We start from the raw sequence: 14,681 nt of genomic DNA, 5'->3' as shown, positions 1-14,681 counted from the left end.
CCTTGGGCCAGTTTCACAAACTGAATTCATCAGACCATAAAACCTGCCTTTATTTACTTCCTTTATCTTTTATTTATTTCCCTCTTTGTTTGAAACAAAGCCTTTCATTAGAAATTTTATTTTACCAAATAGCTCTTTCTTCATCATGAAAAAAGTATTTGAGTTTTGTTTCTTAAAGGACGTGGCTGCAAATGAGGGTGATGTGTTCACCTCTAATGCACACCCACTAAGGTTATAAAATCTAGTAGACTATTAATAAGAGTTAGAAGATTTAGTTATAAACAGTTATTTTAAGAGGTGATTTATTCCTATGGCGAGCTTGTTGTCACGTGGAGAACAGTTTCTTTTGAAGTGGAAAACAGAAACATGTTTAAACACTAAACATGTTTCAGTGTCTATATTTTTTATTAAATGAAGATGGAATTTTATTCACCTCTGTGCCTTTGCTGGGTAGCCCCTCTACCTGGAAAGTCTCATTCTCCCCTCATCAGGGAGACACTGATGCTTCCAGGTCAGCCCAGACATTCTCCTCCCAGGGTGTCAGGAATTCCTTGTTGGGTTCTCACTGGACACTGTCCATGTTCGTCTCATGGCACTTATCACATTGCCCTGGGCTTACATTCTGTTGTCCTCAGTGGACTGTGAATTGCATCTGCATCTCACTCATTCATATATATTAAATTCTTAGCACAGAACTTTGAACATAAAAAACATAAAACAAATTTGTATTGAATGGGAGAGACTCACTCTCCTGCATTTTCTTTGATTTGACAGTTTGCTTGGCTCTGTTACTCATGAAAACTCTGCAGCTAAACTCATTTGTTGAATATTTCAACAATATATATGAAGTAATGGTTACAGAAAAAATAGGTCATTTAGTTGAGCCCTTTTACTTAATAAATTTCCCTCAAATTGTCATATGAACCTGCAGGGAGCTAAACAGTGAACTCTTACTGGATATATTACTCCGGTTTTTTCATCTTGATTTTAAGCTCAAATAACTTTAAATTCATCACTTAATGCAGATCAATGTTTATATGATAAATACATCAGATATATCCGTGACCCAGAAGAGATAAATAGTGACACTGAGTCACAGGGTAACTGAGTTTGGGGGAAAGCTAAGAAGAGCAAAAATACAGGCAACTAACAAAAAATAAAGCGAGCCTTCCTAAAGAGAACAGAGAAAACATAGAGGGGGAAAAAAATCACTTCCACTTTATAACATACGCATACACACACATACACATATTTAAATGAAGCATGTATGTGGAGGGTTTTGAGGTACAGATCAGAATATGTATTGTGACAATATCCAAAACTGATTAATGTATTATTGGAAAACTTCTATTTAATTTCTAGCAGGTCCCCCTCAACTTGAATGAATGCTGTGAGGGACACAGGGACACATACACAAAAGCTTTCAGTTCAGTTCAGTTCAGTTCAGTCGCTCAGTCGTGTCTGACTCTTTTCGACCACATGAATTGTAGCACACCAGGCCTCCCTGTCAAGTATCCATTTGACAATAAACTTACTTTTCTAGATAAGACTATAGAGCCAACAAAAGAATTCAGGAACACTTGAACAAATGCTGAATGCTGTGTTCTAGAGAGATTAGTGAAGTAAAGTGAAGTCACTCAGTTGTGTCTGACTCTTTGTGACTGCATGGACTGTAGCCTACCAGACTCCTCTGTCCATTGGATTTTCCAGGCAATAGTCCTGGAGTGGATTGCCATTTCCATCTCCAGGGGATCTTCCCAACCCAGGGATCCAACCCCGGTCTACCACATTGTAGACAGATGTTTTACCGTCTGAGCCACCAGGGCAGACAGGTAATCAAGAGAGATTAATCCAGCGTTAATCCTTCATGCTGGGTTAAGGTGCAGGGTTGGAAGAACAAGAAGCACAGAGAAATTAGGAGACATAGAATGATGTGCACCAATGAGGGAGACTGAACAAGATCTCACCCACCAAACGTACAGCATCACAATGCCTGGCCCTAGAAGCATCCATGAAACAAACATCTGCTGAGTCAGTCATGGGTTGCTCACAGTGGGTCTAAAGTTCATGAGAAAGGAGTCAACTTGGAGGACAAAGTGATGCCCTGTCCCTGAAATAGAAGATGTGGAGGAGACAGAAATGTCTGGGATGAAGGGGAAGGGCAGAAGTTGGAGGGTGTATTTCCATGGTGATGTCTGTTTTCTCCAAGGAGTAGGAGGTGAGGGGTAGGGCAGAGGCGAGAATCCGAGTGACTCATTGCCTGGGTTAACTTTGGTCACCGAGATGGTCTTTCACAGATCTCACATTTCAGAAAACAAAATCCTCAGTTGTTGATATGCAAAAGAATAGCAATTTAAGTAATCTGCATAGAAGAATTATATTATTTTTGGCAGGTTTTAAAAACTGGAAAAAATTAATTTTTAAATAATTCATTCATACATATATTTGATATATACTAACACACATGTGACCTAAATTAATTTTAATAAGATTTAGGGTTAAGACTTAAAATTTAATCACAGAATTAAAAAAAATAAACTATTGGTGACAAATCCTAAATGTTTAGTAATTTGGTACTACTGCGTGACAGCACATGTAAAAGTAGAGTTTGTAACACTGCATAGAGTAAACACTTTATAATAAGCTGTTTTAATTAATTCTTTAGGTCCCCAAATGGTAGAGGTCCAGAGTCAGCAGTTTCAGATCCACTCCAAGGATGGCAAGCCACTGTTCACTGTGGATGAAGAGAAAGTCATGGTTGGTACAGATAAACTTCGAGTAACAGGTAGGTATAGCTCTTAATTTTTGATTAAGGAATAATTGACAAACAACATTAGCTTCAGGTATACAGTATGGTGATTCAATATTCATATATATCGTGAAATGATCCACACTAAGTCTAGTTAATGTCCATCACCACACATATTTACAAATTTATTTTCTTGTTATGAGAACTTTTAAGATGCACTGTCTTAGCAACTTTCAAATATACCTACAGTATTATTAACTAGGGGGCTTCCCAGGTGGCTCAGTGGTAAATAACAAGCCTGCCAATGCAGGAGACTTGGGTTCGATCCCTGAGTCAGGAAAATCCCCTGGAGAAGGAAATGGCAACCCACTCTAGCAGTCTTGCGTGGGAAATTGCATGGACAGAGGAGCCTGGCTGACTATAGTCCATAGTGTCGCAAAAGACTCGGACAGGACTTAGCGACTAAACAACAGTTGCTTTCTGGTTTTAAAATAAGCCTGAGTAGGAAAGATACGTACACCCCAGTGTTCACGGCAGCACTGTTTATAATAGCCACGATTTGGAAGCAACCTAAGTGTCCATCAACAGAGGAATGGATAAAGATGAGGTATGTATATACAATGGAATCTAACTCAGCCATTAAAAAGAACGAAATAATGCCATTTGCAGTAACATAGATGGACCTAAAGAGTGTTATATTAAATCAAGTAAGTCAGACAGAGAAGAAGAAATATGATATGACATCCCTTATATGTGTAATCTAAACAGAAATGATACAAATGAACTTACTTACAAAACAGAAAGAGACTCACAGACTTAGAGAGTGAGTTTATGGTTGCTGGGGGGAGGAGAAGGATGGGGGAAAAGGATACTTAGGGAGTTTGAGATGAACATGTACACACTGCTATATTTAAAATGGATAACCAACAAGGACCTACTGTATAGCCCAGGGAACTCTGTTCAATGTTATGTGGCTGGGAGGGGAGTCTGGGGGAGAATGGATACGTGTATATGTAAGGCTGAGTCCCTTTTCTGTCCACGTGAAACTACCACAACATTGTTCATCGGCTATACCCCAATACAAAATAAAAAGTCAAAACAAACCTGGGATTTGCAACTGCTTTAAAAATCATATTTTGTTTATAGGAACCTAGTGAAATCGTGGTGTTCTTGGAAAAGCAGGAAAGCAGTTATGCCTATGTTATCCCACAACTCAAACGTCTATACAGTCAACAATCAGAACCTACACGTCCCGTAAAATGCAGTATAGAGGCTTGATCTGTTGGCCGTTGTTTACTTTTGTAAGAATGCTGCACCTTTGGTTTGTGTTTAGGGCCTGAAGGGGCTCTTTTTGAACATTCGGTGGAGACGCCCCTCGTAAGACCCGACCCACCCCAGGACCTCAGGTAAGAGTTTTGTTCAGACGCTTCAGCAGATGCTACCAGGTGGTTCCTCATTCTGATGACCTTCCACCCATGACAGGTCATTTCTGACAGAATCCAGGGGTGAACATCCTTGTGCGCGTCCCGTCTTCCCGTCTCTGAGACGCAGGCCTGGTGACCAGCCCTGCCCCTGCCCCAGGGCAGCCTGCACTGTTCTGGTAGACTAGTTCCTCCTCCAGGAAACCTCAGGGACTTGGCTAAATGGCACTATTTTATTTATTTTTTCCTAGCTTTTTTTTTATTGTGGTAAAAATACGCATATAAAATGTATCATTGTAACCATTTTTAAATGTATAGTTCAGAACATATTTATACTTTACAAACTTAAAAGTTTTGTTTTTTATTTTCTATTATGGTTTACCACAGGATATTGAATATAGTTCCCTGTGCTCTACAGTAAGACCTTTTTGTTTATCCATCCTGTATATAGCAGTTTGCATCTGTTAACCCCAAACTCCCAATCCTTCTCTCCCTCCATCACCACTCTTCCCCTTGACAGCCACAGGTCTGTTCCCTATGTTTGTGGGTCTGTTTGTGTTTAGTAGATGAGTTCATTGTGTCATATTCGAGATTCCACATACAAGTGGCATCATCGATGGCTCAGCAGGTAAAGAATCTGCTTGAGATGCAGGAGACACGGGAGATGCGGGTTTGATCCCTGGGTGGGGAAGATCCCTTGGAGGATGACATGGCAACCCACTCCAATATTCTAGACTATTGCTTGAAAAATCCCATGGACAGAGGAGCCTGGCGGTCTACAGTTCAAAGGGTCGCAATGACTCGGACGTGACTGAGCCCACAGCACACATAAGTGACATCCTATGGCATTTGTCTTTGTCTGACTAGAATATGTACTAGAGAGTAGTATAATCTCTAGGCCCATCCATACAGCTGCATACAGCATTATTTCACTCTTTTGTGTAACTGAATAATATTCCATTGTGTGTGTGTGTGTAAATATACCACAGCATCTTTATCCCTTCACCTGTCGATGGACATTGAGGTGGTTTCCACAGTTTCTGGTTACTGTGAATAGCGTTGCTATTAAAGTAGGGGTGTAAATGCAGCTATTTAAAAATGCTTCATTGACTCCATGTCAGCCATAGGAAAGTCCAGAATGCTCCCGGGGCACTTGGCCTGTGACCTAGTCTCCGTGGGGCCCCCTAGACTGGCACCCTGGGCACCTCTGCTCACTCATCCTGAGACCCAGCAGCTGCCAGCCCCAAGCTCCACACTCCCACACACCTTGTCCCACCTGACTGGGGTGCCCCTCCTGACCTTGGACACCCATGGACGTCTCCTTGTCCTCATGCTTCGGCTCACCAACCCATCGTTCTTCCCTGAAAATCATCAGCTGAGGTAAAACAATGGCACCTTTTAGAGAAAGAGAATTGTGTCCTATATGGGCTATAAAATGTCCAAAAGGCATTCTCAGAAATTTCAGTTTACATTACATTTTTAAAATATGTGCACTGTGAGTAGAGACAAGAGCATTACAAACTGAGAACGTGATGAATCCATATATGCAAAGAAATTGGAAAACTTTGATATATCTTTTTTCATCTGTGACAAAATGCACATAAATTTTACCTTCTTAACCACTTTTAAACGTACAGTTCAAAAGCCTATGGCAGGCTCATTGTTGTCAACCATCCCTACCTCCAGTCGCCAGAATTCTTTACGTCTTGCAAAACTGAAACTCCACGCCCCTTAAACACTAACTCCTGTCCCCTTCCCCAAGCCCTGCACGCCACCACCCTTCGCTCTGTGTCTATGGGTCTGAGGGCTCTCGGCACGTTGTTTAAGTGGGATCGTACAGTATGTGTCCTTTTGTGACTGGCACAATATCCTCAACCTTTGGCATATCTCTATGCAATATCAGAATGTATAAAATCACCTCGTTCCATATGTGTTTATTCTTTATACAGAGTCTCTGTGTGTGTGCCTGTGTGTATTTCACCGTATCACTGGCTACTGAATGTCCTTTACTGCTGTAACTGTTTATTCCAATAGTATATTTGTGCTTTGTAACAAAAACAAACAGTAGTTTTAAAAACAAGTGTCTTCAAGTCTACAGTGTCACTTAAAGTCACATTTAGAATTTGAACTGGAAAAATATTCAGGTCAACTAGCACATTCTAATATATTATGTATAATAGGGGAATAATGTACAGTAGGAACCCCAGCTTTACAAACAAGCCTGGTGACCTTGGCCAAACTAACCCTTTGAGGCTATATTTCATCATAAAACATTGGTAGTATTATATATCTCAGTATTCTGGGGAAGATTTAATAAGCTATGAAGTTAAAAATGTTTTGTAAACTGAAAGTGGAATACAAATAATCATTTTTATTATCATTATTATACCAACTAGATATTCATACCAAATGGAATTGGAGTTAGGAAATTTGGCATTTCACTTAACGTTAATGTCTAATTAAACATTAATCTAAAGCAAGTGAGAGTTCAATTCATCTTACCCACTTAGAGAACATTTGCAGCATAAAATTAGATTGTGACTATAATTAAATTGTAACAGTTTCATTGATTTTGATAAAGGACCATGAGATCAATATTGGGGAAGAAGAGCATTTTATCTTTGTAGGAAAGAAACATGATTCAATCTCTTAAAAAATAATGCCATGAGAAAAATTTTGTTATTAAAAATAATATAAATTGTAGAGCTGCCAAACCACTCTTTGCAGTGAACGTCACTGTTTTAAAAGTATGGGCCTCATTATTAAACAATTCGTCTTACATTTTTCCCTTTAGGAAATAAATTTTCTGGCTTCTACAGCAGGCCTTTCAGTATTCTCTGGCTTTCTAAAACGTGACACTAAGGGAACATTCCATAACCCAAGTGTTACAACCAGAGTGACTGAGAACATAATGAAATTATAAGGAATTGCTTGAGGAATGGGGTTTGGATGGAAGACATGAACTAACAGGTTTCGAATGCCTGCCACTGCCAGGAAATGCGTCTGTACTGTCACATAATTTCTCTCGTTTCCTCGTCAGCTCGACCTGAAAAGCATCAACTCAATCCCCATTTTACAAAAGAGAACACTGAGCTCAAGGTAGGAGCACATTCTAAGACACAAAGGAAAAAAGGCAGCCAACTGATGACTCAACAGCTCTGGCTCCAAAGCCAGTGTACGCTGTGTTCCCACCTTCCACCACGCAGGGGAAGCCTTTAGTGATTCACTCCCTGATTTACCTCCAGACTCTGCTGACTGAGTGCGTGAGAGCTGTACTGTCTTCTGTGAGTTTGTGCTATCACCTGTCCTTCCCTTTTTATGTCTATGTCCAGTAGGATTACTATTCCTGGCCTGAGTAAAAGGAGATCGATTCTGGAATATCTTAACTGACCTATGAAAACTTTGTGGATGTTGTTGGGTTAAGATCATGAAGATCATTTGTAAAAAGACCTCTGAAATATACATGTTTAAATATCACAATTTAAAGTTTGGTATTTGCTCAAATGGTAGTTATGAAAGCATAACAGTTATTTTCTTTAAGAAAAGTATATAATTGACTTGTATTTAAGCTAGATTTACATTTCTTAGGGCAAGGTCATCCTCAAGAGAAGCATGAACTGTAACATACCATTTTAAAGCTAATTCTCATTTATGCATGATATAATTCAATCTTTTTAAAAAAAATTCAGCAAAAATGTATAAAGTGTGTTTACGTGCCAGAGTCTATATAGATGCTGGTTCCACAGTGATAAAAGGCATGGTCCCTGACCTTAGTGAGTTTAGAGTCTGTTGGAAGAAAGAAACGTGCAAACAAGTTACAATGACATCATTCATTGTGATGAAGGTGCAAAACGATAGTGAGGAAGTAGGAGAAAGAGTGTAACTCTTCCTAGGGTGATCTGAGATGAAGTCACAGATAGGAAAGCTCTTGAACGGAAACTTAAGGAATCAGTAGATGTGGATGCAGTGGGGCAAACTGCAAAGCCCCTACAGACCAGTAGGGATGTGATGGTGGAAACCATGCCCAGGACACAGTAACAGATATGTTTCTTCATTAGATCAGTAAAATGAACAGACATGGAAGTATTTGTTCCCATTTCAAACACTTGTAAATGTTGGTTTCCTTAGTACAGTTCATAAATATAAGTAGAAACCAAGGAAGCCCATTCATTCCCAGGTCCCAGTAATCAAGTAGAAAATTCATGGTCACTGCATGTGTCACTCAGTCGTGTCTGACTCTTTGCAAACCCGTGGACTGTGACCCACCAGGCTCCTCTGTCCATGGGATTCTCCAGACAAGAATACTGCAGTGGGTTGCCATGCTCTCCTCCAGGGGATCCTCCCAATCCAGGGATCAAAGCCAGGTCTCGTGCATCTCCTGCATTGCAGGTGGACTCTTCACCACTGGCACTACCGGGGAAGCCCATGGTGGAGTGGAAGCTAAGTCAGGGGTACTCAAGGGGAAAGCAGGATTCCACGGAGACCAGGGGCTGGGACTTGAATATTTTATGGAGACTGAGATTCCAAGCTACAACCCAGTGTGTATGAAATACCCAGAGATATCTCATAGATCTTGAGAAGATATTTCAGCGTCTGGTAGGACTAAGCACACACGCGCGTGCACACACACACACGAACACACACATATGCATACACACATACATACATACACACCCTCTCAGAGTTTTTCTCTCTCACCATTTCTCTGTCTGTTCTTACTTATTTTTCCATGTTAGGTCTTTGATATCTGACCATGCTGAACGCATTCATGGAAATGTGTACTTCAGAGCATTCTCATCTTAGCCTTTTTGGTAATATGGATCTAAACCTGTGCTGAATTGAAATGTTTCATCTTCAAGGATAGAAATGATGCAGAGGGGAGGAAGTCTGCTTCTGGGAGCATCGCGTTATGAGAACATTAACAACTAGTCATTGGTCCTGTTGAGGTCACTTGTGGTTTGAGAATGACCCTGGAAATGGACTCACCTTCACCAGGGTCCCTGAAATGGGCCCAGCGGTGCAGGGTACTCACACCCTCCTCCTTCCCCTCTGCTGTCTTCCATCAGTCCAGGCAGGAAAGACGCAGGCAGTTAGCAGTGGCCAGAAGGTGCCTCCATCAGCAGACCAGGCTCAGTGTGTTTCCCCCAACACCTAAACCCAACAGAACTTGACCAATACATTCCAGGAATATCTCTGCTTCTAACACTCAAAGTCATATTTTAACATGTATAACAGGTCAGATCTTACATACTGAGAGGGACATAAGAAAAGGGAGCTTTATTTTCCATAACAAATAGTGGTAGATGAGAAAACCTGCCAATTAAAGGTAGTAATCCACCTGACTTAAAGGTTGATCAGTACCACTTAGTCATAAAAAAGAACGAAATAATGTCATTTGCAGCAACATGGATACAACTAGAGATTATCATACTAAGTCAAGTAAGCCAAACAGAGAAAGACAAATATAGGATATCACTTATATGTGGAATCTAAAATATGACGCAAATGAAACTGTCTGTGAAACACTTAAGGACATAAAGAATAGACTGGTGGGTGCCAAGCAAGTTGGGGGAGGGAAGGATTGGGAATTTGGGATTAGCAGATGCAGATTATTATATATAGGATGGATAAGCAACAAGGTCCTACTGTGTAGCATAGGGAACTATACTCAGTATTCTGTGATAAACTACAATGGAACAGAATATAAAAGATTATATATATATATATATGTATGTATGTATAACGAGTCACTTTTCTATGCAGCCAAAATTAATTAACACAACATTGTAAATCAACTATACTTCAATTAAGAAATTATTTTAAATGCCGATCAGTCACTTCAGATGCACATTCATTACCAGGCACTTCTCACCTCTTAAATGCTACCCTTTCCTTCTCCTACCACCTGCACCCTACTCTGACCCTGCAGTGGGATGGGTCCTTTTCTCCTTTTCATGGATCTTTAAACATTCCAAGCAAGTCAGCCTTTTGCCTTTTGGTTGAGTCAGGCTGGAGCAGCTGAAAAGCCTGTCCAGTGATCCTGTTGGGCCATCTGGTGGAAATGCCATCAGTCGCTTCCAGGCAGAAGCAAATAAGAGAAGTTCCCTGCTCCTGTGTTCCTGGTTCTGTATCTGTGTTTGACTAAATCACAAAGAGATGCTGCTGAATCTTACAGAAACAAGGCCTGCTGAGGCCAGTCTCAACCCTGTCTGTAAACTCCATTAGTTAATCATTCTTCCAGGAGAAATTGCTGCATGTGCCCTGTAATCTTCCTAAATGGAAAAATAAAAAAGCAGACAACAAAGTCCAAACTTTTGTGAACATGTAGCAAATGAATGTGTTGCCCTTAAATTTCTCTTTTTCCCAAAGAAGTTTGGGTTTGGGCTAAAAAAAAAGTTTTCCAGAAATATTCACCAGTAGCACTTTCTTTTGGTGTGGCATGCCAGACCACTGACCACACTGTCTGGAGCTGCCGCACAGGGCTGGGATGGTCTAACGTTTGCATCAGTTTTCAGAGGATATTAATTTCATAGATTCTCATTGATGGGAAGTTAATTTCTTTATTCCACTTTATTTCTGGATTTATCAATGAAAATCAACCCTGAATATTCACTGAAAGGACTGATGCTGGAGCTGAAGCTCCAATACTTTGGCCACCTGATGGGAAGAGCTAACTCACTGGAAAAGACCCTGATGCTGGGAAAGATTGAAGGCAGGAGGAGAAGGGGACGACAGAGGATGAGATGGTTGGACGGCATCACTGACTCAATGGACATGAGTTACAGCAAACCTGGGAGACAGTGAAGGATAGAGGACCCTGGAATGCTACAGTCCATGGGGTTGCAAAGAGCTGGACATGACTTAGTGACTGAACAGCAGCTGTTCAGTCCAACCCCATGGACTGCAGCATGCCAGGCTCCCATGTATGGCAAAAACCACAGTATTATAAAGGAATTAGCATCTAATTAAAATAAATTAATTAAAAAAATTTTTTAAAGAATGAATGAATATACTATATATCTTGCTGATATATATTCTCTATATGTCTCTATCTCTATTGGAAGATACTATGTCTTACTGATTATATTCGCTAAGATTTATGTTCTCTAAGAATATAATAAGTAAAATACATAGTATATTTTCCATTGGTTGGGAGATTCCTGAGGTGGCTGTTTTTTATGCCATTTTTTCTTGGTTTCCTTCCCTCATTTCAGACTAGAATCCCCAACACGGAGTCTCAGCATGGACGCCCCCAAAGGCATTCACATTCAAGCCCCTGCGGGGAAGATCGAGGCCCTTACCCAGATGGACATCGTTCTTCAGAGCAGTGATGGGACGGTGAGTCCATCAGATGGTGCGTGGTGGGTGCTCCCATTGTACAAGCCTCATGTCTACTAAGTAATGATGACATTCACGTCCAATAAGGCATCAGCAAATTACAGTTTGCAAAGAGACGTCATGAAAGGCATCACAGAAAATGTGAAAGAAGGAAAAAAATTAACACTGAAAGAAAAGCCAAAAAAGGTTAAAAGCAGTCTCTGTTGGATCCAGACTGCTTTCTTTGGCATTTGTACTATCAAGTCTCCTGTTGTTTTCAGCTTTGAAAAAGTCCTGGACATTCAGAGCTCGCAAAGAATGTCCATCCTGCCACTTCCTAGTGACCCTCTCGGTAGAACTGTCCCTGAGGGTCACCTGTAAGGGATAACTCTTTATTTTTTTTTTTTTTTTTTTTACCACCCAGGGTGCTCGCTCACATCAAGTCCTGGTTCAGTGAAAGTCAAATATGAAAAATAAGAGTTGCAATAAAGAAAACTCTGGAACCTCCAGTCCAGAAATAAAACATCCCTGATAAGAGTCCCTCTCAGAATGGGCAGCAAGGCACAGGCTCCCTATTATTTATTGATCCTTCTAGTGTAAAATCAATTCGCCAATTACCTGTTTGAATCAGGGACATTAACAGGCCTCTCTGGGCCTCTCTCATTTGTCAAGTACCGGAAATAGTATCTACTTCACTGTGTCACAGGGCTAAGAGACATCAATGCAGAAAGATAATTTTGAACTGATACTAATTTAACATTAAGAGAGGGTGTGGTTGAGGCTGCAGAGGGAGACCACAGGAGGCAGGTTCAGCTCTGGCTTGGCAAGATCCCCTGGAGAATGGAATGTCAACCCAAGTATTCCTGCCTGGGAAATCCCATGGACAGAGGAGCCTGGGCCCGCTATAGCCCATGCGTCACAAAGAGTCTCACACAACTTAGTAACTAACAGCAGCAGCAGCAAAGCATTAGACAATAACCTATATAGGTTCTGCTCCAAAAAACATAAGACCATTTGACTTCCTGCTCTGACGGTGACTCAGACCCCAGGGCAAAGCCTGCCTGCCATGCACTTGTACTGTCACCCTGCACTTCCCCCAGAGACGTCAGCATCCCAGGATGCCAGTGTATTCAGAGCTTGGCCTGACGGGACCAGAGCCACATAAAACAAAGGTGGGATTCAACCTTGTTGGCGAGGAAGAACATGGGAGCTTCCCAAACATAGTTTAGTTCATTCTGATGAGTGAGCATCCTGCCAGGGCTCAGGCTTGGTTGCTCTGTACTATGACTCTAATTTCTTTCAGCTGTCACAGATTTCCAAAACTCAATCAACAGCCATTTGTGTGCATCTTGGTTCAACTAAACCTCTCTAGGAACAAATCCCATGGACGGAGGAGCCTGGTGGGCTGCAGTCCATGGGGTCGCTAGAGTCGGACACAGCTGAGAGACTGCACTCTCACTTTTCACTTTCATGCATTGGAGAAGGAAATGGAAACCCACTGCAGTGTTCTTGCCTGGAGAATCCCAGGGACGGGGAAGCCTGGTGGGCTGCCATCTATGGGGTCGCACAGAGTCGGACACAAGTAAAGCGACTTAGCAGCAGCAGCAGGAACAAAAGTCCAGTGGGTCCCCTCTTATTTTAGTTGTCTGTCACCTGCTTCCTGTATCTAATAGAAGGCAACAGAGTTGCAAATAAAATTTTAAAAGCTGGAGAAATGGTTGCTAGCCATTATGATGAATTTAATTGCCTCTCCTAGGAAAATAATATCATGAGCAATTCCAGCATTCACACGGTAAAATGAATAAGATGAGTCAACTTCTGCGGCTTGTATTTTATCCTAATAGAAGGAGAAGTTGAAGGTCAAAGTGGAACACAAAGTCAATGTGAATCAAAAAATGATATTTATTTTGGCCAGATAACTCTGAAAGGTCTTCAAGGAGCGTCACATCATACACTTTCCTAGCTGGCCTAGTGCAATGAGTAAAAGAAAAAAAAAAGACTTCCCTCCAGTTCCTAAGGAATATTTATCCCCACTGCCCAGATGGAAACTAGAAATAGGCTTTGAAAGAATCAGGTCATCGTAATGTGACTTCAGCCGAGGCAGGTGCCTACTTCATTTTCTATGCAGAGAAAGAACTTGGAACATTTGGTGCATTTGAGTTTCGTGTTTGTCATGTTCCCTCCCCCTTGACCACATCTTGTCTCGCTCTCTCCCAAGCAGGTTGTGCTCGACGCGGAAACTGTGTGTTTGCCGGAGCTGGCTCTCGGGAGCCAGGGGCCCGCGGGCAGCTCCCAGGGGCTCTACGAGGTCTGTGTGTGTCTGGATGGGAAGCTCTACCTGTCTGTGGCTGGCATGGGTACCACATGCCACGAACACAGTCACCTCTGCCTCTAAACCATCAGCATCGCCCAGGGAGCACCTTCTGTGTCTCGGTACGCTCAGTAGTGCAGACCTCAGCCTTCCCAGCAGGAGCCACTCGACAACAGTGAGCTGAGTTTGCGTGTGGGAGTTTGAAAGGAGCTCAAACGTACGACTGAAAATGTTCCCATGAAACTTTGTGATCTCAGAGTGGACCTTAGACACAGAAGTCCAAGGATCAGAAGAAGTGTTGATCCCACCAGACAGGCTCGTTGCCATCATAACCAATGTGACTTTCCCTGTCCTGTGTGTGTCGGTCTGTGATGGGATGTCGGGCTGCTGTGTGGAATGGATGTATGGATGCGTGATGCTCAGCTGGGGACCTCTGACCTCCCGTGAGAGTAGTCTGAGTCCTGCCCAGCTGCCCCAGAGTTCTCTGAGGTTTTCCACTGTGTCACTCAATCCTGCAGGAGCTGTATTCATTTCAACACAAAGTGTGTCTGGTTTCAGAAGAAAATCTTCAAGTTTTAAAGGGATGTTCAGATTGATTAGTCTTTCAGAATGTGGTCAGGGAGTAAATTGTACACAACTGATCATGTTTCTTTATATAGTCCATAAGCAATAAAAATCAACCTACATTTTTCATAGACTTCACTGTGTGTGTTACTTTCTTTAATCCTCACAACTCTTTTTGAGTTCAGTACTGTTTTTCCCCCAGTTGCTGGTGATAAAAAAAAAAAAAAAAAGGTTCAGATGAGTCAAGTCACAGGTCACCCAGTATCTACTAAAATTAAACTCAACTGGACCCTAACATTTCAACATCAGTTTCCACTTT

General features: G+C 41.6%; 1 protein-coding gene across 3 annotated transcripts in view; it reads left to right on the top strand.

Annotated features, from left to right (window-relative positions):
• Positions 1 to 14,495, top strand: part of SGCG (sarcoglycan gamma) — a 45,648-nt gene extending 31,153 nt beyond the window's left edge. For all 3 annotated transcript variants that reach the window (XM_061434965.1, XM_061434968.1, XM_061434966.1), the window contains 4 exons: positions 2,666 to 2,785; positions 4,083 to 4,155; positions 11,385 to 11,508; positions 13,709 to 14,495. In XM_061434965.1, coding sequence (XP_061290949.1) covers positions 2,666 to 2,785; positions 4,083 to 4,155; positions 11,385 to 11,508; positions 13,709 to 13,882 — 491 coding nt within the window. In that variant the 3' untranslated portion in view covers positions 13,883 to 14,495. The remainder of the gene's footprint in view (positions 1 to 2,665; positions 2,786 to 4,082; positions 4,156 to 11,384; positions 11,509 to 13,708) is intronic.
• Positions 14,496 to 14,681: the final 186 nt, after the last annotated feature.

Source organism: Bos javanicus, chromosome 12, assembly GCF_032452875.1.
Source record: "Bos javanicus breed banteng chromosome 12, ARS-OSU_banteng_1.0, whole genome shotgun sequence".
Lineage (NCBI taxonomy): Eukaryota > Metazoa > Chordata > Mammalia > Artiodactyla > Bovidae > Bos > Bos javanicus.
This window is presented reverse-complemented; position numbering and strand designations above follow the sequence as displayed.